This window comes from Microplitis mediator, chromosome 1, assembly GCF_029852145.1.
Source record: "Microplitis mediator isolate UGA2020A chromosome 1, iyMicMedi2.1, whole genome shotgun sequence".
Lineage (NCBI taxonomy): Eukaryota > Metazoa > Arthropoda > Insecta > Hymenoptera > Braconidae > Microplitis > Microplitis mediator.
The window spans coordinates 9,773,183-9,794,464 of NC_079969.1; the positions used below are offsets into that span (position 1 = coordinate 9,773,183).

The following is a 21,282-nucleotide window of genomic DNA, read 5'->3' on the forward strand; positions in this document are numbered from 1 at the left end:
TTGCGAATATCTTTGAAACGACTTAACCAAACAATTTCAAAATTTGATCAGCTCTAGAACTCAATAAAACACGCCGATTGCCGCCTCAACCATTGAAATCAGTCGATTCGTTCGTGAGATATCGTGGGAGAAAGAAATGCTAAAAACGGTTTTTTTCGAAAAGAATGGGATACAATAGTATTTTCGAGCTCGAAGAGCTCGAAAATGTACTCACAACAATGTTTTCGAGCTCAAGGAGCTCGAAAACAGCGGGAAGTTTTGGGGCTGGCCCGCAGGGTCAACCGATAGACAGATTTTTTATATTGGAGCTCTTATCAGTAAATGGATTATAAATAAATTTATTTGTTATTGTCAAATACGCATTTGTCATTACGCAATATCACTCGGTTATTTTTAAAATAAAAATGTGTCTCAATCTTTGGTTGGAAATTCCCACCTATTATTGTTTAATTCCTCCAAAATAAACATAAACACATCGGAACGATACTTTACACTTATAAATTTTTACACTCGTGTTAAAAAGTATCAAATATTTTTTAGATCAATAGAAAACGTCGCGCTTTGACCTTGAAATCCCACTCTATGTTCAGGCGGCTCGCTGTGAAACTGGAGTGAACCCGTAGCACCCGCAGTAGGGGCGTATTAGAAAAAAATTTTTTTTTTTTAATATTCGATGTTAGCGATTCGCTCTCTCACTACTCGAACACACACACAGATGTTTTGAGCTCCCGAAAACTTAAGGGTTAAAATGAGTACCCACAACCCATACTTATTTTCACTTGAAAAAAATAAATAAGCATAACTTGTTGGTACTCATTTTGAAGCTCTTTGAATTTCCAATTAGAATACGGGCATAAAAAATTTATTGGGGTAAAATAGGCCGCAGTATAATAACTTTTTACGAAAAACCGATTTCATTATTTCAATCTTTCTTCCGAATTTTACTACTTATGGCTATTAGGTCTATTTTAAAATAAATATAAAAAACTTTTTTTAATTATTTTAAATTTTATTTATTAACATTCATGAAAATAATTAAAAATTACATTAATAAAAAATAAAAAAATTCCTAGATAGATTTTATTTGCGGAAATATTTCATTAATAGTAAATTGTACAAAATAAAAATTCCTAAGATAAAAGTCTTATTTCAAAAAAATGAGATTTACCTTTTTATCAAAATTTAAACTCAACTCTTATCAAAATTACCAAATTCTTTTCAATCACTCGATTTCCTTTAACACGAGTACCCACAACATGTGGGTATTCAAACAAACGGTGGCACGACCGATGACCCGAAAACAATTGATCCGCCGATAATTGATTCGAAACGCAATTCAGAGGTAATTTATCCTCAGAGTACTTAATTCTGGTGTTAATTGAGTTCACTGGATAATTTGTTCAGTATCATTGTAAGCGTGGGTGTGTTAACATACTATTGTAATTACGCTCACAACCTTTGAAGAAAGAGCACATTACCATTGCACACATTTGTGCTTACATATTTATCTGGTATTTTATTCGGGAATATTAACGTGTGTAACTCATGATATTGTATGCATTATCGTTTGGATCAATTGCCTTTAGACCAACGGTCAGGTAATCACTTAAAAAACCGGAAATCTTCCGCTCTCTTCCTCCCCTCCCTTTACTTTTTTCTTTATCCTCTCTCCTCACTTAACCTGCTTTATTTTACTATTTTTTACGAAATCCTCTTCATCACTCAAATCATTATCACTCAAATTTCGTGGCGAAAGTCTACAGCCCCTCGCCAAATAACTCTTCAACTTTCCAACACTTGCCAAAATAAGTCCCAAAAATGGAGCTGAGGGTTTCATCGGCCTAGACAAATATTCCGGATGATACTGAGTAGCGACATAATAATCATGACCATCCAATTCAATTATCTCCATTCTCTGTCCACTGTCATCTTGACCGACAAATTTCAACCCCGCGGCTTCAAAATCATTTACAAACGCCGGGTTGACCTCGTACCTGTGCCTGTGTCTCTCTTCAACTGCTTCGACATTTCCATAAAGAGCTTTGACCACCGAAGTGCACTCTTTGAATTTAGTTGATCTCTTTCCTAACCTCATGGTCCCTCCCTTCTCACTCCCATTGTACTCTGGCATGTCGATAATAACCTGATGGGTAGTCTCAGGATCAATCTCCGTACTGTTGGCGCCCTCCCATGCCAAAACATTCCTCGCGAATTCAATAACCGCGACTTGTAACCCTAGACAAATTCCTAGCATGGGTTTACCATTAACCCGACACCATTTGCACGCAGATATTTTACCCTCGATCCCGCGCTTACCAAACCCGCCGGGAACTATGACCCCGTCGGACTTGCAAAGCTGCTGCCAGGCCTCGTGATAGAGGACAGGATTCTCTTGTAAGGTCGCGGTTTCAAGATTCGCGGCCTCGATGTATCTAAGATTCAATTTGTAGCCGACCTCGAGGGACGCATGCTGGAGGGCCTTCGTTACGGAGGCATACGCATCCTCGAGCTTCGTGTACTTGCCGACGAGGGCGATGTTAACTGACTTACGGAGGTGGTCGAAGTTGTCTGCTAGGTCTCGCCACTTTCGCATAAAACTGCGGGGACGCTCGGGCCCGATGGGAAGATTCAGTTGGAGACGCGTGATCAGAAATTCTATTACTCCTTGGGACTCCATTAGAAGAGGCACGCGGTAGATGGAACTGAGATCGTGGATGGTGATGACCTGCTCAGGGGCAACGTGACAGAAATTTGAAATTTTGTCTTTTACTGAGGGACCTATTGGCTGCTCGGAACGACAGACTATCAAGTCGGGGGAGAGACCTAGTCCACGAAGCTCGCGGACTGAGGCCTGGGTCGGTTTGGTCTTGGGCTCGCCAGTTGATCGTGGCTGGGGTACTAGTGACACGTGTGCTACGCAAAAGTTTTCTTTTTTTACACGGAACTGGAACTGACGGAAGGCTTCTACGAAAGGCATACCCTCGATGTCACCGATGGTACCGCCTAGTTCGATCACGCAGACCTCGGGAGGATTGTTGTCTTCGGTTACTGGGATCTGGGCGACGCGTTCGACCCATTCTTGGATACAGTCGGTTATGTGAGGCACCACTAGAATCATTCAAAAATTATTAATGAGAATATTGCCTAAGAATTTTTTTAAAAAACGGAAGGAGTGAAAATTCAAAATTTTGTTTGGAAGACTAGTGATGTGGGTACTCGTTTGAGAGAGAATTTTAAACACTTTAAAATGGTGATTTTTATTTTTTAAAATTGAGACATTTTGAATTTTGTAAAATTTTGGTAATTATTTTTTTTTGCGTGGGTACTCAAACAAGAGGAAATTTTCTTTTTTATTCATGCCGTATACTTGTTTTTAGCAAAAATGAAAGTTTATAAATTTTGAAAAATTTTCAATGCTATTTCTTTTTAACATCAAAATATAGTGATGTGGGTACTCAATCAAGAGGAAATTTTATTTGTATTACAGATCACGTCTTCATGTAAGAAAATTTATAAATTGAATATTTAAAAATTTTTTTAATGGAAATATATTGACATGGGCACTTAAATTTGAAGAAATTTAATTTTGTACAGAAGTATAAGACAAATAAATAAAAAAGCTGATAAAAAATACCTTGAACTGTCTTTCCTAAATAATCGCCACGGCGTTCTTTGGTGATAACATGTTGGTAAACTTTTCCAGTCGTTATGTTATTATCGCGGTGTAGTGTGATATCGAGAAAACGTTCATAATTGCCGAGATCTAGGTCAACTTCACCGCCATCGTCCAGTACGAAGACTTCGCCTGCAAAAAATTTATATGATTAATATTAAACTCTACTATTTATTCTATTACTGTCATCAATGTTAGTCTCTTCAGTCTTCAAATCTGTAATTACAATCAATAATTAATAAATAATAACCCAAATTACGTAAATAATTATTATACAAAATTTGAAAATTCATTTTTAAGTAAATTTCCTACTGCCAATTTCTAGTTACGATAACTCGGAACCTATTGGGTTTTCCAAAAAAAATACCAATATGTTTTTTATAGGAAATTGAATTATCTACAAATTTATTTATATGCATTTTTATCATATTTTTAATACTTAGCCAGTAAATTTAATTTTTTGTACTTAATGGATAAAATAAATGAGTCAAAAATTCTGTAAAGATATTTCTTATCTTCGAACTTGAATTCTGCCTAAACTATCAGAGATACGATAAAAATGTTTATCAACAATTTTATAGCTCTTTAAATTCTTCACAGAGAAAGTTCTTATCACTCTTTCTGTAAACTCATTACTTGAGCCGCAACTATAATTTAAAAGGCGGAATTTACAAACTACTAAAAAAATAATGAGTGTGAATGTGGCAGTCATCAGAAAAATTTAAAATTATTAAGAAACAGAGTAAACAATTAATAAAAGAAAATTTGTAGAAAATGCGCATTTTAAAAAATTAATCAGTACATATTTAAAAAATATTATTTTTATTTATTTACTCTATTTATTTATGATTTTATATTTGTCTTATGCCTGCTACATTCACACTCGTAAAAAAAAACTTGAAAGAATGTTCAATGAAACAAAGTTTTAATCAGTATGTTACAAAGTTTATTAAATCTGTTTTGTTTTTCCCGATAAATTGCAAATTTTTGAACTTGAATCAACTCGTCAGTCACATTATTTTTCAGTGATCCGAAATTTTACAGTAATTTTTTCGATAGCACAGTTAAAATTGAATATTTTTTGCAATAAACAATTTACATTTATTTCAATAATGATAATTTTGCGATCAAAGTAAAAAAATCAAATAAATTACTATAAGTTTAACTTTATCCTTGAATAACTTTTAAACCAATAAATTTATAAAAAAATCATAAGAGACCTTTTTTGTTGAGCGTTTAATTTCCTACAAAAATATGTATCTCTCATCTCTTTATATTAACTCGCTTAGGAGAAAAAAAAATTAAATGTAAAACGCGTCATAACCCCATGTTATTTAAATGGGAAATGTATTGACTTTAGGGCACGGTTTAATATAAATATTAAGGGCTTATATGGGTCTGATAATTTTTTTTAGCTCATAAACGAAAAATTTAGGGGGCGTTGCTAAAAAAAAACCAAGTTGGTAAATAACGGACACTCTATTGGACAGTAACACTGAGTAAATGTTACTTTTGTTTCAATTAACATTCTCTTGTGTTAAAAATGGACTGATCGAGCAACAAAAAAATAGTATGTTGAATTAAGAGGGACCTCTAGTATGAAATTTTGAAAAAATCAATTTCTTTTTTCCATATTTCAATCATCAATTATTGTTCTATCAACTTTTTAGACCTATCTGAAAGACTTGATAGTAAGTTGCAGAAAATGGTTAATCATGCTATCAAACTCATCTTTAATATTAAGCAAGACGATCACATCACTCCTTATCGTCGCAAATTAAATTGGCTTACTATGAAATCACACAGACACTATCTTCTGGCATGTTATTTGTTTAAAATATTGGAGACTGATAAACCGAAAATTCTGCGAGATATGTTTAAAGATGAGGATGCCGACATCAGACGGCCTGACAGACATGCAGCCAAAAGCAACAATGTTGCTTTTAAAATACCAAATTTTAGTACTACCACCTTTGAGCATTCGTTTGTTGTGTCTGCAATTCAGTTATGGCAGAAGATACCATCAGATGTATTAAAACACCTATTCTCTTGAAAGTTTTAAAAATAAAGCATTTGAATTCTTTTTAAATCTAGAAATTGATAGTGCTAGCAATAGAAATTTTTAGTAAAAATTCCCTAAAAAGTTTGATACTGTGAGGGCATGTGGTAAATATCTCAATTGTTCCCATGCACATTCTAAAATATACTACTCGATAGCATGTAAATGAAGTGCAATTTCTGCTAACAACGTAGTCAAAATTTAGTTACTGGCTAGATGTCTTTACAGTACCAAATTTTATGGGTAATTTTTACTTAAAAATTCTCTGCGTGTATTAGCTTGTTAAATCCCACTAATATTAATTATATATTCAGTTTATATAGTACTTTACGTGACAATGTATATTAATTTTATATTATTGTCATCTGGCTTCAAGCCTTGGCAAATAAATTCAATGAATAAAATAAATAAAAATAAAAATAGTCTATACCTTCAAAAATAACATAAGAAAATTTAAAGTGCATATCGCGAATAGGTTTTTGAGTTACAGCCATTTGAAAAGCACCTGCTTGTCGGTTCTCGAAAATAAATTTTTTAAAATTACCGCAGTTATAACTCGAAGACAAGTCATCCGATCGATTTGATTCGAATTGCAGTTTCTTTTATATATGTTTATACTATCATGAACCTCCAGTTTTCGGATCGAATAAAAAATGTAATTTTGCCAGGCAAAAAATCATCAAATTTTCGCGGAAAATTTGAAATTTTTTTAAAAAACTCCGTCATTTTGTTGAATTTCATTTTTTTTCTTAGCCCGAGGGTCATGGTACGGAAAATACATTCTAGTTTAATAAATTTTTTAGTTTTTTTTATTTCCGGCACTGTGAAGGTCTGTCACAGCAGTGGGGAAACTTTTTTTTTTTTAGCATTGAGATATTGTGAATAACTCAGTGAGTTTTGAATTTTTTGGTTTGAAAATTTTATCTTGTATTCATTATATATCTACAAATATATCCTTAAATCATTAAAACATTCCATACAGTAGTTTTCTTTAAAAAAATTCCCAAAAATAATCTTTTTTTCAGGTGGTCACCCTGATTAAAAAAAATGATTAAAAATGATTTCACACGTTAAATGTCCATAAGAGACAGGATTAGAAATGATTTGAAGGATTAAAAAGTATTTAAAATGATTAAAAAACAAATCATTTTAAATACTTTTTAATCATTTTTTTTAATCAGGGCACACTAGTGCTTTCTTAACATACAAAAATCTTAAATATCTGACATAAAATTTTTAACACAGACTTTTTCCTTTACACAAATACGATAAATTTTTTACTGTGTTATTAAATTTGCTAAAAAAAGTTCCTTATAAATTTTCTCTTAATTTAATTCCTAGCCCATAATTTTAATTCAACCCAAAGTATCAATGAAATTAAATGGCCGCAAAATCACGTGACTAAAAAAGCGGGACCGCGTGGTCAATTATTTATTGTTGTTGCTGCTATACATTCTTTCTAATAATAAATATAAATATAACATAAACATTTCTACGTCAAAAAATAAACAATTGCCCAAAAAATATATATAAATATGTAACTCATACATATATATTTATATTTATATAATTAAAAATAACCTACTAAAAATAAATATCGATAATCATTGAAACCTTTTTTTTTTTACCGAAACTAAAAAAAAATTTCACACTCGGAAAAAATTCAAAAAACAAAAAATTTCATTTAATTTATTAATTTCAAAAAAAATAATGGGTAATCTGAACAAAATAAAAGAAAATAAATCTACAAATTTTTAATTACAAAAAAAATTCGAGTCAATAATTAAAAAATAATAATAATAAAAATTCTTACCATGTTCATATGGTGAAAATGTACCAGCATCAATATTAATATATGGATCTATTTTAATAGACGTCATAGGTATTCCACATTCTTTCAATATTGTCCCAAATGAACTTGAAATAACTCCTTTCCCAATACCGCTAATTACTCCGCCAGTAACAAGTATGTACTTCATTGTAAATCTTTAAAAAAATAAATGAAAAAAAGAATTTTCAAATTTAAAATTTTAAATAAATGCTTGCTACCTCTATTTGTTTTCACTAATCATTAACTATTTATTATCTATTATTATGTACATTTGCTATTATATTGATTTACAAGCACATGCCAGGCTCGAGAGAGACTGGATGGATTTTTTGCACTGCCGACAGTAAATTTATTAATTCTGTAATTCTTTACGCTCATTGGCTAAAAATTGTCGTTTAATTACTACTTGATACAATAAACTATTTATTTTAACATTTGCGAGTCTTTCGAACGACCCCTGGTGCTGAGAAACTCGATAAATTAAAATGGCGCCATTTTAAAATAAGCGCGGGAAAAATTAAAAATTTGAATTTTTAAATTAAAAAAAAAGTTTTTTTTTCGTTATTATTATTAATAATTATGATAATTAAACAAATTTAATTTCTCGGAATTAAAAATTAAATTATTGTTTAAAGATCGGTGTGAAGAAAAATTTGAAAATTACTCACGCGCGTGCGCGACTTAAAATTTAATGTCAAGTTTATTTTTAAAAATTTTTTATTATTTTTGATGATTTTAAATTTTTATACGTAAATAAAATTTTAAAAAATCTTGAAAATTGTTTTCAGTTTGATTTTGAAATTTTTTTTTCAAATTTTCTTTTTCTTTTGAATCCTAACCTAAAAAATTTATTTTCAAAGTAATTATAAAATTTTTGACTAAAAAGCGTGAGTAGAATTTTAAAAAAATAACAAATTTTACTAAACAAAAAAAAAAATTGTTTTGCCTGAAAAAAATAGAAAAATTTTTAAAAAATTTTCATCTTTATTTTGCAGAGCGGCCACGTGGTCTAGAATAAATTGAAATAATTGCTGGGTCACGCAAACCAAATTTTTAAAAAATAGAAATCGAAAAACGCAAAAATGTCAAAAATTTTGAGCGCTAAAATTGGCCCGTCGATTTTGAACGCCGATTTATCAATTTTGTATGAAGAATCGGTTAAATTGATAGACAATGGTGCTGATTATTTGCATCTTGATGTAATGGATGGTCATTTTGTGCCGAATTTAACTTTTGGTCACCCGGTGGTAAAATGCCTGAGAAAAAAAATAAAAAATGTTTTCTTTGAAACCCATATGATGGTTTCGAAACCCGATCAGGTACGCAAACATTTGATAAATATGACATATATATTTATAAATATATAAATATACTTTCAGCTTCTCAGAAGTTGGAGATAAGGAAAAAAAAAAACTAATGTAATTTTTTTAGTGGATCGAGCCAATGGCTGATGCTGGTGTTGATCAGTACACTTTTCATGTCGAGCCTGTTGAAGATGTTGGGGCTGTTTGTAGGAAAATTAAAGAAGCTGGGATGAAGGTAATGATAAATTAATTAATTGGATTTGACAATTTTTAGAAAAAAAATGGGGGACATTTTGCTATTTGTCTTTAAATGACGATTCTGGGTAAAGTATAAGAGATAGAGTAAAAATGTATGAGAATAAATTTGTAGGGAATTTAATTAAAAATAAAAAAGTAATCAATGATTTTTTCGTAAAATTTGATATTTCATAAGATAATTGAATTTTAAATCCTTGGTTTCGGTAATTGGAGTAGAAATCAAGTATCTGACAAATTTTAATCCTTTGAATGTAAATTCTGGCTAAATTAGTACAGATACGATAAAAATGTACTGGTACAAAGTTGTAGGAAATTTAATTTTCTATAACAAAGGTCTCTGTGACTTTTTTTGTAAATCCAATGGTTTCTTAGTAATTTGAGTTAAAAGTATTGGAGCTGAAGGAAAAAGAGAAAAGATTAATTGTAAGTTTTAATGAATTGAATTTTTTTTCAAGGTTGGTGTGGCATTGAAACCTGGTACGGAAGTGGATGTTGTTACGGAATACATTGAGCTAGCAGATATGGTGTTAATAATGACAGTGGAGCCAGGGTTTGGAGGACAAAAGTTTATGGAGAACCAGATGGTGAAAGTTAAATGGCTGAGAGACAATTATCCTGGTTTGGATATTGAAGTTGATGGTGGAGTAGGTCCTAATACTATTGACATGTGTGCCAAGGTATGGATTAATTAATAATAATAATAATAATAATTGATACTTACTATGAATTTCATTTTTTTTTTTTAATTATCTTTTAGGCCGGAGCAAATATGATCGTTTCCGGTACTGCTGTAATAGGATCTGCAGACCAACGTAAAGTTATGTCGAGTATGAAACAAACAGTAAATGAATACTTAAATAATTGATAACGATAATGGGTATATTTTATATTTTCTGGGAATAAAATTTTATTTTTCAATTTTAAATTCTCTGGTATTTTTTTATAGAATTTTCGGTACTAAGAGTTAGTAGGAAATAAAATTTCCTGAAGAATGAGTACCTACATGATATGGTTTGGGTAAAATGGAAATAGTCGACTTTCGTTTTGGAAAAATTAGAAAATTTTCTTTTAAGGATTGAATACCGTGATATGGGTACTTGATCGACGGGAAATATTAAATTCTATGTTACTAAACTGAATCGTTTATTTGTGAGACCCCATAAGTCAAGAAAACAAAATTTTTCAGGAAACACAAAAAACATTTTTTTGGAAAAACTTGAAATTAAAATAACAAATAAATAATTGAATACAATAATGTTTGCGTCTCTGAAATAGATTCCAACAAGAAAAATTTAATTTTTTCACTGAAACTACTTAAAAAAATTATTTAAAGTTGATTGACTTATGGGGTTTCTTAACCAAACGGAAAAAAAGTTATAAAATCAATGTTTTTTTAAATGTCGCCACTCAAATCATTTATTACACTGATAAAATGAAGTATTCAATATGTATTTGAACTCTGAAACTCAGAAATTACAAAAAATAATAATTAATTTAAACGTTTTAATTAGTCATATAACAGTCAACAATAAAAAAACATTTGAAATTAATTTCTCAAAAAAGCGCGAATTTTAAATAAAAAAAATTATTCCTGTAAAACTAAAACTGCATATGTTTATATGAGTCATTGACTTATGGGGTGTCACAATTAAATGAAATTGCCGTCAACCCGTTGATTTTTTTTTAAACGTTGATTTGATGCATATTTTGATTGATTTCTATGGAGGGACTAATTAAATGACTAATTAAATGGACATCCAAAGAAACCAAAAATGAAAAAAACCTAATTTCGTAAAAAACATGACTTATGGGGTTTCTCAAATAAACGATTCAACTCTAAATACTCGAAAATTTGATTTAAATAACTTAGGTAGACAATTTTACTAAATAATTTTTTTTTTTTTTTATTAATTTTCTTATGAACTTTAGAACAATTTTAATATTAGGGCTGTATAGGGATTGAAATTCTGCGTAAAATGAGTACCAACATCACTAGTGTTAAATCACAAAAACTCAAAATCTAGCTTTGCAAATTTTCAAAAAAAAAAATCACGCAATCAAAATATACTCATGTGGGTACTCATTTTTTGTAGAATTACATTTTCTGCCAAAATAACAACACAAAATTTACAAAATTTCACTTTATTAAAAATAAAAACTTCAATTCTCCTCACTCACAGGGACCATCTTCTTTCTCATCTCCGCCAGACTGATAAAAATTGCCTCCTCAGTCCTAATAGTTCTTGAGCCCTGATTCGGACACGTGTTGACATACTCCCCAAAAAGCAGCCTGGGGTCCTCAATGTCCAGCTTCGGATCTCCCTCGACTGCGGCCTCCAATCCCGCGAGTCCTCCAAACACAATCAGACCTCTCTTGTACTTCAGCGCACCGTCTTGAATCTCATCAACACTTTTCCCCTTATCCGAAGTTCCTACCGTCAGATCGTAGCCTTCCTCATAAGGGCATTTTTCAAAAATTTCCGTAAGACTTCTCGCCAACCTGACTGTGTAGCCCCAGTACAAACCCTCTTCCCTAGGAGTCCTGGGACTCACCACCAAGCCCTTGATCTTCTTGCCCTCCTGCTCTTCCGGAATCCTTACCGTGACCCTCAGGTCAGGGGTCAAAGTTTTGTCAATCTCTACATCCCTCAGCAGGCCACAGTTGACCTGTGACCCTTTCCCCGGCTTCAGAGGCTTGTCCACTACGACTCCCTCCCGGAACTCGCAGTGGTCATTCTGCCTCAGATGATGGGGAGCATCCAGAGGATTCAAAACTCCCGCGTACTGAAGATCTTTATGTAGAGGGAAAAAATATTTCCTCAAATACTGCGGGCACTCTAGATACTGGAGGATCCTGGCCAACTGCAGGCAAGCTCTCCGGTAGGCAAAATTGTCAACACCTTCGACCCTCACCCTTTTCGACTGTCGCTCCTCTTCAGTAATTTCCCCCTGGTCATCAAAGACCACGATTTCGTCGACCTTGTAGACGCAAGCCGCCCTAGCAATTTGCCCTGCCAGGTACGTCCTCAACTCTTGGGACTGGGCGTTGTCTAGGATCGACCCTGGCACGGCAATGGTTAAACTCGGTACTATTTTTTTAACTTTGTTTGAAATTTTCTCTTCTTCCGTAACTTCTTCGACTTTTGGTTCTTTTGTTTGAGATATTTTCTTCATGAGCTTTTCTTCCCGCCATTTTTTTCTATTTTCTTTGTGAATTTTGTTGTGTTCTTTCCAACTTTTTCCCAATGGAACTGCTGCTGCCATTATTGTTTGTTTTTTTGAAAATTTATTGGTTAATTCAGCACGTGGTTCTAAAGTTATCTGACTACTGGGTCTGTGTATGATTTTGTTTGGGCTTCAGTGAATTGGAGTTCGAATTCTAATTTTTAGAGAGCGCCAGTGGGCTGAGAGACATTTTTTTGGAGAGAAAGCGTTTTTATCGGTTATCTCGATGAAAGTGTTGAGTTGAGACACCAGTAGATGGCAGAAGAGGGTTGAAGTAGGAAACGCAAGAAATTTAAATGATGGCGGGACATTTTAATGAGAAGTGACGAGTGGGTGAATAGCATTAGAGATGGAAATCCAATCAAAAAACGATTTTCTGTAAAAAAAATCGCGCCAAGTACACGTTCAACATTGATCACGTATTGCATTAAAAACAATATTTCTACGAAAAAGGCTGAGATCACAAAAACTCCAAGTAACTGGGGTTTTTAGTATTAAAAAAAAAAAATTTGCAAGAACGTAAGGTAAGAGATCCAGCACCCCATCACTGATGTTTTTGTATTTATGTATTTATTTATTTATACTTGATTACAAAAATGAGTACAAATAATAATGACTCTACCCTAATATTAGGGTATATAGCACAGTTTGCTTTAGCAAATTTTTACTTACAAAAGTTTCCTTGAATTTTTCATCAAATTTCCGTCAACTTCGGACTTTTCCGTTTTTGACGACAATTTATATACAATAGGGTGCTTAAAAAAAAAACTTCAATTTTTTTTTTTCGCTCTTACCCCCTAAAACGTTAGTGGTTGCCGAGAAAAAAATCCCCCCAAAAGATGGGCTCTCTAGCTCAACTCTAAGAGGTCGCTATTTTAATTTTAATTTCCCATCTGACTAACATGTAAAAATTTATTTTTCCATTCAAAGTGTAATTACTTGTACGCTGCTCAATATTTTTCAAATTTATACATAGACCTTTAAAACTGAGTCCTCAAGCTTTCCAAAACCCTATGACAAGTCATAATTACCATTATTCAAATGTCAATTGAAGCTATCTGAAAAGTATCGATTTTGTATTTCAAAATGAAATTGTTAATTTTCGATTTTTTTTTGCTAGCTTCAATTGGGGATAATTATGACTTGTCATAGGGTTTTGGAAAGCTTGAGAAATCAACTTTGAAGATTTATGTATAAATTTGAAAAATATTGAGCAGCTTATGAGTAATTACACTTTGAATAAAAAAATAAATTTTTACATGTTAATCATTGGGAAATTGAAATTAAAATAGCGACCTCTTAGAGTTGAGCTAGAGAGCCCATCTTTTGGCAGGATTTTTTTAATTAATTAAAGTTTTTTTTTGACGCACCCTATTATACAACTTGCTATACAATTTGACGTAAATTTACTACCCGAATTAGAATGCAAATTCACTTCAAAAGTTGACTAGAAAAATTTTTTCGTCAATTTCCAGGCAAAGTTTCACATCAATTTATTGTTAATTTGACTTGAAAAATTGTTAAGTATTTTTTTACTCTCAAATTGTAGACATATTCATGTACAAATTTGATTACCTTCTGAAATGGTAAGAATGAACATTACTGACTTCTTTTTTTTTAACTAAAAAGTTACCTTTAAATTAACCGTAAATTTTTCTTTCCAACTTTTGCTGTCAAATTGTCTGCAAATTCGGGCAGCAAATTTCAGGCAATTTCAATGTCAAATTACTTTCTATTTCAAGCTAAAGTGGCTATTAGGGTAGGATTAATCCCGTAAGAACCCGTTTACATGAAAGAAAGATATGCCAGCTGCTCATACAATATATAATTAATAAAATTAATAATTATAGTCCTTATAGACACCTACATTCATAAATTCTGTTACAATTTACTCTCTAAAACGAAATAGTGAAAATCACATGATAATCACTATGTAGCAGTGAATAGTTACTTATTGCCAGTGAAAAGTATGTCACTAATTCAAATAGTGGTACTGTTCACTAGTAAACAGTGAATAGGCACTATTACCACTATTTCAAATTTAAGAGAGTATCCATTTTTTCTAGTCGCATATTAAATATTTATAAAATAGGTTCTTTAAAATACTCAGGCTTTTAGCTGATGTTATTTTTATCGGTACCGAATTCCAGAAGTTAATATACCTGCTACCAGAAACGACTTCCGATAATGATTATTGTGACAAAATGGTACCCATAATGAATTTGTTTTTTGAGGATCTTGTCCCTTATTAAAAGAAACGCTTTAAAACGATTAGAAAAAAAAAAATTTTAAATACTTTTTAATGCTTTTAAATACTTTGAATACTTTTGACTCGCCCTTATTATTAGCATTTAACATTGCAAATCGTTTCTTATAATCAGGGGTCATAATACATTCATATTACTTTTTTAACACAAGACTATTCCCCATAAATCCAGATTGCCCTAAATATAAAGCCTTATAAAATAATGCACTTATTAAATACAGCCTTCTATTTTCTATAGACAACCAGCCTAGCTGTTGTATGTATTTTGATATATGTTCATACTTACTTAGACGCAGTATATATCTAACACAAGCGTTAAAGTTACGCTGTAATTGAGTGCATAACACACTACCCTCGCTCTGGAAACACTTGGTTTTGAATCTGGAAACATTTTGGTTTAGCTCTGGAAAAATTATGGTTTAGCTCTGGAAACATTATGAAAAAAGGGCACAAAACCACCCTGAAAATACTCTGAAACTAGCAAGATTACAAAATGTTTTCCGAATATTTCCAGTGTCTCCAGAATTATTGTAAGGTCGCAAAGGTAGGCATCTCTCTAAAAGCAACAGCACAATAGTCATAAAAAGGAAGTATTAGTTATAACACTAACTGCCTTTTCATTGACACCAAAAAAATTTATCTGTTTAATTGTATATCTATTAAATTTCTACTATTACTATTAAATTCTTTTTTTTAGTATTCTTTGAAAGAAATATGGCGATGTGGGGATAATACTAGTTGTAGAGGAAATTAAAAATGCTTCAGGATCACATTGAAATTCTAAAATTATTTAGTTACACAAGTATTCAGAATTTTGACGAAAATAATTTATTGTTTTCTTATAAATAATTTAAAATTCATTTTAACAATAAGCATTTCTAAAGCTTACCTCTTTTATAACATCTATCAAATAAATAATATTTTATCACCAACACGTAATTTGTTATAAAATATAAACAAGTCAATTAGCAATTTATCAATTATTTATTTTAAAAACAGCAATGATTCCCAGCAGTCAAGAGTGTAACTATAGATAAATAAATAATTGGATTGTTGATTATTTACAGTAGTTTTAGTCGCTTGATAGTAACTTAGCCTGCAACAATCAAAGCTGGTTAAAAAATAACTCAAAAGTCTTTAAACAAGTGAGTGGGGAGCCAGAGAAGAATTAGTTGGTGACTGTACGTCAGTCGGTTCCTTACTGAGCAGCTCCGTCCGCTCGAGCCTCCCCATCGTTGGCTTTCAGTCGGAGTGGGGATGAAGTATCGACCGCTTAACGAAGGGGTTCCGTCACGCAACAACTTTTCCATCATATATTTGTCATTTTTTCCTCGTATTTTATACATTTTCTATTTAATATCGATTAGATAATTTACTTATTATTTATTTCGCAGAAATAATATGTAGAGAAAAAAAATTTACCTCCCTAAAGGTACGACATTTCTTTTTATAACCAGTTATTATCTGTCCCCTCGTCATAGTATCTTTTTATAAAGTAACTTTTATAAATATATATACCAAGAGTTGAATAAAAAAAAAATAAGTATGGAAAATAATATTAGAAATATTGAAGGGGAAGAATTGCCGACATGCGATAAACTATTTAGACTTGAATTATTTGCGTTTAAATTAATCGGGTTGGGTTCACTACAAAGTGCATTTGAAAAAAATAATAAAATTTCCGTAACTTTTTTAGAAATATTTCTATTTTTATGCGGCTTTGGTGTTTTAATTGTTCTCGTATTCAGTGCGTCGTATACTGTGAGTATTTTTTTAAGCATTGACTTGACTCTGGCTTGTGAAATACTGACATTTATATTTTCTACAACAATAACTTTGGGCAAGGTAATTTTTTTTTTTAATTTTCAACTAATTTTTACATAAAAAAATTTTATTTTCATAATTTAGGTATTGAGATTGTGGATCTGTAGGATGGATTTGATCAAAATACTAAGGGAATTTGATAATCTGTGGGAGGAAAGTGCGAGAAAACGACGGGACTTAAAGGAAGAAATTTATAAAATAATCAATGACTCTAAACCAATACGTTATAGTTATTTTATGGTCGCTGGTTTGTTGAGTATGAGTTATGGAATGCGTCCTTACTTGTAAGTTTAAAACGTGGTAAAAAATGAGGATAAACGATAACCCAGACAGCATGAAAGTCAGAATGACTGCTTAACGACGTATTTTTGAAGGAGTCTTCAAGAAGTCTTATAATGACTTCTTAAAGGTGTCATTTTTAAGAACTCTAAATTAAGAGTTCTTGAAGACTTCATAAACAAGACGTCAGTTTTGTGACGTCTAAATGTATTCTTTTTTTAACTTTTTTGAAGTCAAAATGAAGTCAAAATTAGGAACTCCTTAAGACGTCATGGTAAGTTCATTCTGAAGTCTTATTTGCGGAGTCAGAAAAAAGAACTCTTTGAGAACTCTTTGAGAACTTTTAAAGATGTCTTACTGAGTTCGCTAGGTGGCGCATTCGACATCTTGAGAACTTCTTAAAGACTTCTTTAACGTGTTTTTAAGACGTCCAAATCATAAATAGGAACTCATTCAGAACTCATCAAGACGTCATTTTGCTATCTGGGAATATTTTTCTAAACTCCTTAGAGTAACGGTGAGGTGGATAAATTTTAAACGTTTTCAACTTTTGTGTTGTTCATAATAATATAAATAACGAGAAAATCCAATGTTACCGGAAAAAAATCCTGTGCGACTTCACAGATCTGCTCTATTTAATGTTGCTACGGTGAGTCTGCGCTCGCGTATCTCGTTGAGCCGAACTGTGAGAACTTCTGGAGCTCGGGTTGCTTGGCCGAGATGAACGATTAACTTGTGCCGATAAAAAATAGAAAATAATTAGTTATCGCAAAAAAAAAAAAAAATGATATTTACAGTCGACTCTGTCTAAAGGTTCCACGTCGGGACAGGACCATTGCCTAAAGGTTCCCTCCCCACCATCAGCACTTCCCCTACAATATATTCCCCTCGAGCACCGAGGCGCACGCTAAAACGAACATATTGCGCAATAAACATAACCTCAAAAAAACGTGCATTTAAAGTTAGCGCTCGAAAACTGAATTGTGATTCGTCACTCAAGAAAGCGGGTGGGGGAATATCCGGGAACCTTTAAGCAATGTATCCTGGAACCTATAGACAGCGGGAACCTTTAGGCAGAGAACCTTTAGACAGAGTCGACTGTAAAGTTTACATCATTAAAATATCGCATTTTTTCTGAATATTCTCTGATTTGTTTTTTCCGCTAGGATTTTTTCCCTAGGAGTAAAAAATCTACTACTATTCTACAAATTGAGCTATTGAGCGCTGTCAGAGCTTAAAAGAATCATCTTTTTATCTCCAACAAAATATGTGCATAACTGTACACTGGAAGATTAGAACCCGATTGGTTACTGTTCTGCACTCGACTCACCCTTATAGGAAGAAACAATAGGCCCAAGCTTGGCCGAGGCTTGGCGCAAGACTTATGAACTCTGGGGAAAGCTTGAAATCCAAGCTAGGCCCAAATCTGTCTAAGCATCGAAATAACACCGAGCCAAGCTTGAGTGACAGTGTTGTGCCATGACTGCATCTTAGTATTGGCCCAATATCGAGAGCCAGTATTGCGCCAAGACTTTTTCTAAATAAGCACTTATGCTTATTAAACATAATAAAAAAAAAAAAATATTAGTAGACATGTGAGTGATGGTAACATATGGAAATAAATTTGTACACAGAGAAATCAGGTGGATCGATGTAACTAATTTTTTTTTGCCTTTGCTGGGTCTCGAACCTGGTCCTTCATGGCTACTAGGCAAGCGTCTTTGTTCATTAGGCTGTTACTCTATTCACAGAAGCCAGAGGTTTTTAGGTACCATTTGTTATTTAGACTGGTAAACTAAGGCTTGTCACTTGAGTAATGGCTGAACCTTGTCCCAAGACTGGCAAACCAAGGCTTTTCACTTCAGTCTTGGCTGAATCTTGGCCCAAGGCTGGCGAACCGAGGCTCGTCACTTGAACGTGGGTCGGATCTCAGACCAACCTTGGGAGGCCAAGCGTCGGTAGCCCAGTATTGTGCCAAGACCGGCCCCTTCGTCCATATTTTTTTTCCTACAAGGGCAGTACGGTGCTGGAAGAAAATGCTTGATTGTGGTGCATCGCCACACTGATTACTGTTCGAGACCTGACTAAGTCATGTACGCATATCACTCATCTTTCTGTATACGAAAATATTAATATTTGTTATAGATATGGTCAATGGTTTATAAATTTGCGATTTTGACTTCAACAATTTATTATATAATTAAATAATTGTAAGCATTTTGATTTGAAATTTGGTCTGCAGCTGTTGGCTTAAGCGGATGCGGCAAAAGTAGTTTTTTCTTTATAACAAACAGTCGCACAAAGTTTTTTCCGGTAAAATTGGATTTTCTCGATATTTATATTATTCAAACAACTTCACAAAATTTCAAAACGTTTCAAATTTGTCCACCTTAGCATGTATCTGAAATCCTTATTTGACTGGACTACACTATACACTTTACCTCGCTTCTTTATGTGAATTCAATTTTAAAAGAATTCATATTTACATAACGATAATTTATTTCAACAGTCTAATGTTACGTTATTTTCTAAAACAATCTGAAAACAAGACAATGGATCTAACAGAAACGGTTTATCCAATAATTTACCCGATACCATCAGGAACATGGCCAGGTTGGCTCTCATGCGTGACATACGAACAAGGAATAATTTTCTTTGGAATGATATATTGGATTGCTTGTGATACACTATTTATTCTACTTACTTCTCACATTTGCGTCCACTTTATGGTAAAAATTAAAAAAATAAATTTCGTATTAATCTAATTCATTATAAATAAATTCGATAGATCATATCCAACGACTTATACAAGTTACACGATAATTATCATAAAAACAATAACGAAAGCTACAAATTGATAGGAGATCTATCACGACGACATCAGAAAATGTTTGTGTGAGTATTAGAAGCCTTAAGCACCGCGTTGGCCGCACGAGCCTTCGGCTAATGCTGCCAACATTCGCAATATTCCCATTTTAGATGACGCAAACAATTGTTTACATAAATGGTAGACTAGTTATACCTCTAAAGTGGCTATAGACGTATATCGAGAGTGGTCAATAAATAAAATTTTTCATTTTTTCAGATTATGTCAAAAAATCGAAACTCTGTATAGTCCAATCGTCTTACTAACTGTATTATTTAATGGCGTCGATTTATGTTTTTGTATTTTTGCACTGGACAAAGTAATTTATTAACAATAAATATTAAATTGATAATAAATTTGTAATAATTATGTTTATTTATACTAAGGAAATATCTGAAGGTCATTGGGTCAAAGTTGCAAGAAGTATAACACATGCATTGACACTATTTATTCAAATAATTATCTACTGTAATTTTGCGCACATGGCCACTGAACAAGTTGAGAACTTATTTTCCATCGATTTAAGTCTCATTCCGTACGTACGAATGTACGGATTTTCAATATCTCAGAAACTATTCAACCGATTTTTTAAATTTTTGTGGCAATTTTAAAAGCTTCTTGTCTGATAGACTTCAAATTATAGCTAGACAGAGATTTCGATAAATATTATTAATTTTTGTGGGAGTAATCAAAATCCAAGAGCATTTTTCATGATATCGAGGACTCGTACATCCGTACATACTTTAGAAGCAACTCAAATTGTCTGAAATGTTTTTCTTCGGACGATAAGTTTCAATTAATTTTTTTTTTTTTAGACTAAATCAGTAAGCGACGCCATCTATAATTCGTCATGGTTAGATTGCGATACAAAAATGAAGAAAGTAATGGGAATAATTATGATGCGGGCTAACAAGGAGTATAAATTTGCGGCTTATGGTTTATTGATACTCGATCGTGAACAAATGACTCGGGTATAGAAATAACTCATATTTATCGATATTACTAAAAAAAAAAAAAATTTATTAATTTATTTATTGTACGATTATTAGATTGTCAAGACAACGATGAGCTACTTTACACTCCTAAGAAGTTTTTCGTAATAATATCAATTTAACGCAGATCCGATGTGTAGATTTATATTTAAGTATCATTAATAAATAATAATAATGTTAATTAATGTAGTTGTAAGATATTTTTTCTTATGCAAATCAACAAAAGGTATAGCAGTCACTATATGAATTATCTATTTATTTACCTCATTAAATATTATGCGAAATATATATTGTTCATCATACTCACAAAATAAATTATATTGATTACATATATATAATTTTATCAATTAGAAATTTGACAACGGATCGTAGTAGATGATTAAATTCTGCGTAAAAGGAGTACCAACATCGTACACAGTAAAAACTTCTTTGTATTTGTTTACAGAAAAAAGACTGTGTTAAAAATTTTATGTTAGATATTGAACATTTTTGTGTGTTAATTTAAAATAGGGTAGAAGTGCAATTTTTTGCCACTTTAGGGCCAGCTTTGACCACTTATAAGTTTTAAAAAGAGGCAAACAGAATTTTCCGATCGTAAAGCACACTCTAATGCTTCGCATTAAGAGTCGTACAATATAGTATATTACACCCTTAGAGCAGTAAAGTAAGAAATGTCTCTGATCACATGTAATTGTTCACATGTGG

The 21,282-nt window shown here is 32.3% G+C and overlaps 4 protein-coding genes across 4 annotated transcripts; 2 read left to right on the forward strand and 2 right to left on the reverse strand.

Annotated features, from left to right (window-relative positions):
• Positions 1–1,374: 1,374 nt before the first annotated feature.
• LOC130664881 (CTP synthase) lies at positions 1,375–7,932 on the reverse strand. The gene is made up of 4 exons (XM_057465062.1): positions 7,782–7,932; positions 7,546–7,718; positions 3,635–3,805; positions 1,375–3,108 (listed from the first exon to the last, which is right to left on the reverse strand). Exons 2-4 carry the CDS (start codon positions 7,709–7,711, stop codon positions 1,673–1,675), a joined length of 1,773 nt encoding a protein of 590 aa, XP_057321045.1. The 5' UTR covers positions 7,712–7,718; positions 7,782–7,932; the 3' UTR covers positions 1,375–1,672.
• A 337-nt stretch (positions 7,933–8,269) lies between these two features.
• LOC130664899 (ribulose-phosphate 3-epimerase) lies at positions 8,270–10,050 on the forward strand. The gene is made up of 5 exons (XM_057465083.1): positions 8,270–8,450; positions 8,559–8,882; positions 8,995–9,102; positions 9,581–9,802; positions 9,883–10,050. The coding sequence occupies exons 2-5, from the start codon at positions 8,646–8,648 to the stop codon at positions 9,988–9,990; spliced, it is 675 nt and encodes a 224-aa protein (XP_057321066.1). The 5' UTR covers positions 8,270–8,450; positions 8,559–8,645; the 3' UTR covers positions 9,991–10,050.
• A 1,000-nt stretch (positions 10,051–11,050) lies between these two features.
• Positions 11,051–12,473, reverse strand: LOC130664889 (putative methyltransferase C9orf114 homolog). Its single transcript, XM_057465071.1, has one exon. It carries the CDS (start codon positions 12,387–12,389, stop codon positions 11,286–11,288), a length of 1,104 nt encoding a protein of 367 aa, XP_057321054.1. The 5' UTR covers positions 12,390–12,473; the 3' UTR covers positions 11,051–11,285.
• Positions 12,474–16,050: 3,577 nt separating this feature from the next.
• LOC130666057 (odorant receptor 22c-like) lies at positions 16,051–20,833 on the forward strand. Its single transcript, XM_057466713.1, has 8 exons — positions 16,051–16,461; positions 16,525–16,724; positions 19,229–19,448; positions 19,508–19,614; positions 19,805–19,904; positions 19,972–20,082; positions 20,401–20,556; positions 20,635–20,833. Exons 1-8 carry the CDS (start codon positions 16,162–16,164, stop codon positions 20,683–20,685), a joined length of 1,245 nt encoding a protein of 414 aa, XP_057322696.1. The 5' UTR covers positions 16,051–16,161; the 3' UTR covers positions 20,686–20,833.
• Positions 20,834–21,282: the final 449 nt, after the last annotated feature.

Coding starts and splice junctions, on each gene's coding strand:
- LOC130664889 (XM_057465071.1), bottom strand. CDS start 12,389: ATGGCAGCAGCAGTTCCATTGGGAAAAAGTTGGAAAGAACACAACAAA.
- LOC130664881 (XM_057465062.1), bottom strand. CDS start 7,711: ATGAAGTACATACTTGTTACTGGCGGAGTAATTAGCGGTATTGGGAAA. Junction 3,806..7,545: donor ATTTTCACCATATGAACATG/GTAAGAATTTTT, acceptor AATTTTTTGCAG/GCGAAGTCTTCGTACTGGAC. Junction 3,109..3,634: donor TTTAGGAAAGACAGTTCAAG/GTATTTTTTATC, acceptor GAATGATTCTAG/TGGTGCCTCACATAACCGAC.
- LOC130666057 (XM_057466713.1), top strand. CDS start 16,162: ATGGAAAATAATATTAGAAATATTGAAGGGGAAGAATTGCCGACATGC. Junction 16,462..16,524: donor CAACAATAACTTTGGGCAAG/GTAATTTTTTTT, acceptor TTCATAATTTAG/GTATTGAGATTGTGGATCTG. Junction 19,449..19,507: donor ACATTTGCGTCCACTTTATG/GTAAAAATTAAA, acceptor TAAATTCGATAG/ATCATATCCAACGACTTATA.
- LOC130664899 (XM_057465083.1), top strand. CDS start 8,646: ATGTCAAAAATTTTGAGCGCTAAAATTGGCCCGTCGATTTTGAACGCC. Junction 9,103..9,580: donor TTAAAGAAGCTGGGATGAAG/GTAATGATAAAT, acceptor TTTTTTTTCAAG/GTTGGTGTGGCATTGAAACC. Junction 9,803..9,882: donor CTATTGACATGTGTGCCAAG/GTATGGATTAAT, acceptor ATTATCTTTTAG/GCCGGAGCAAATATGATCGT.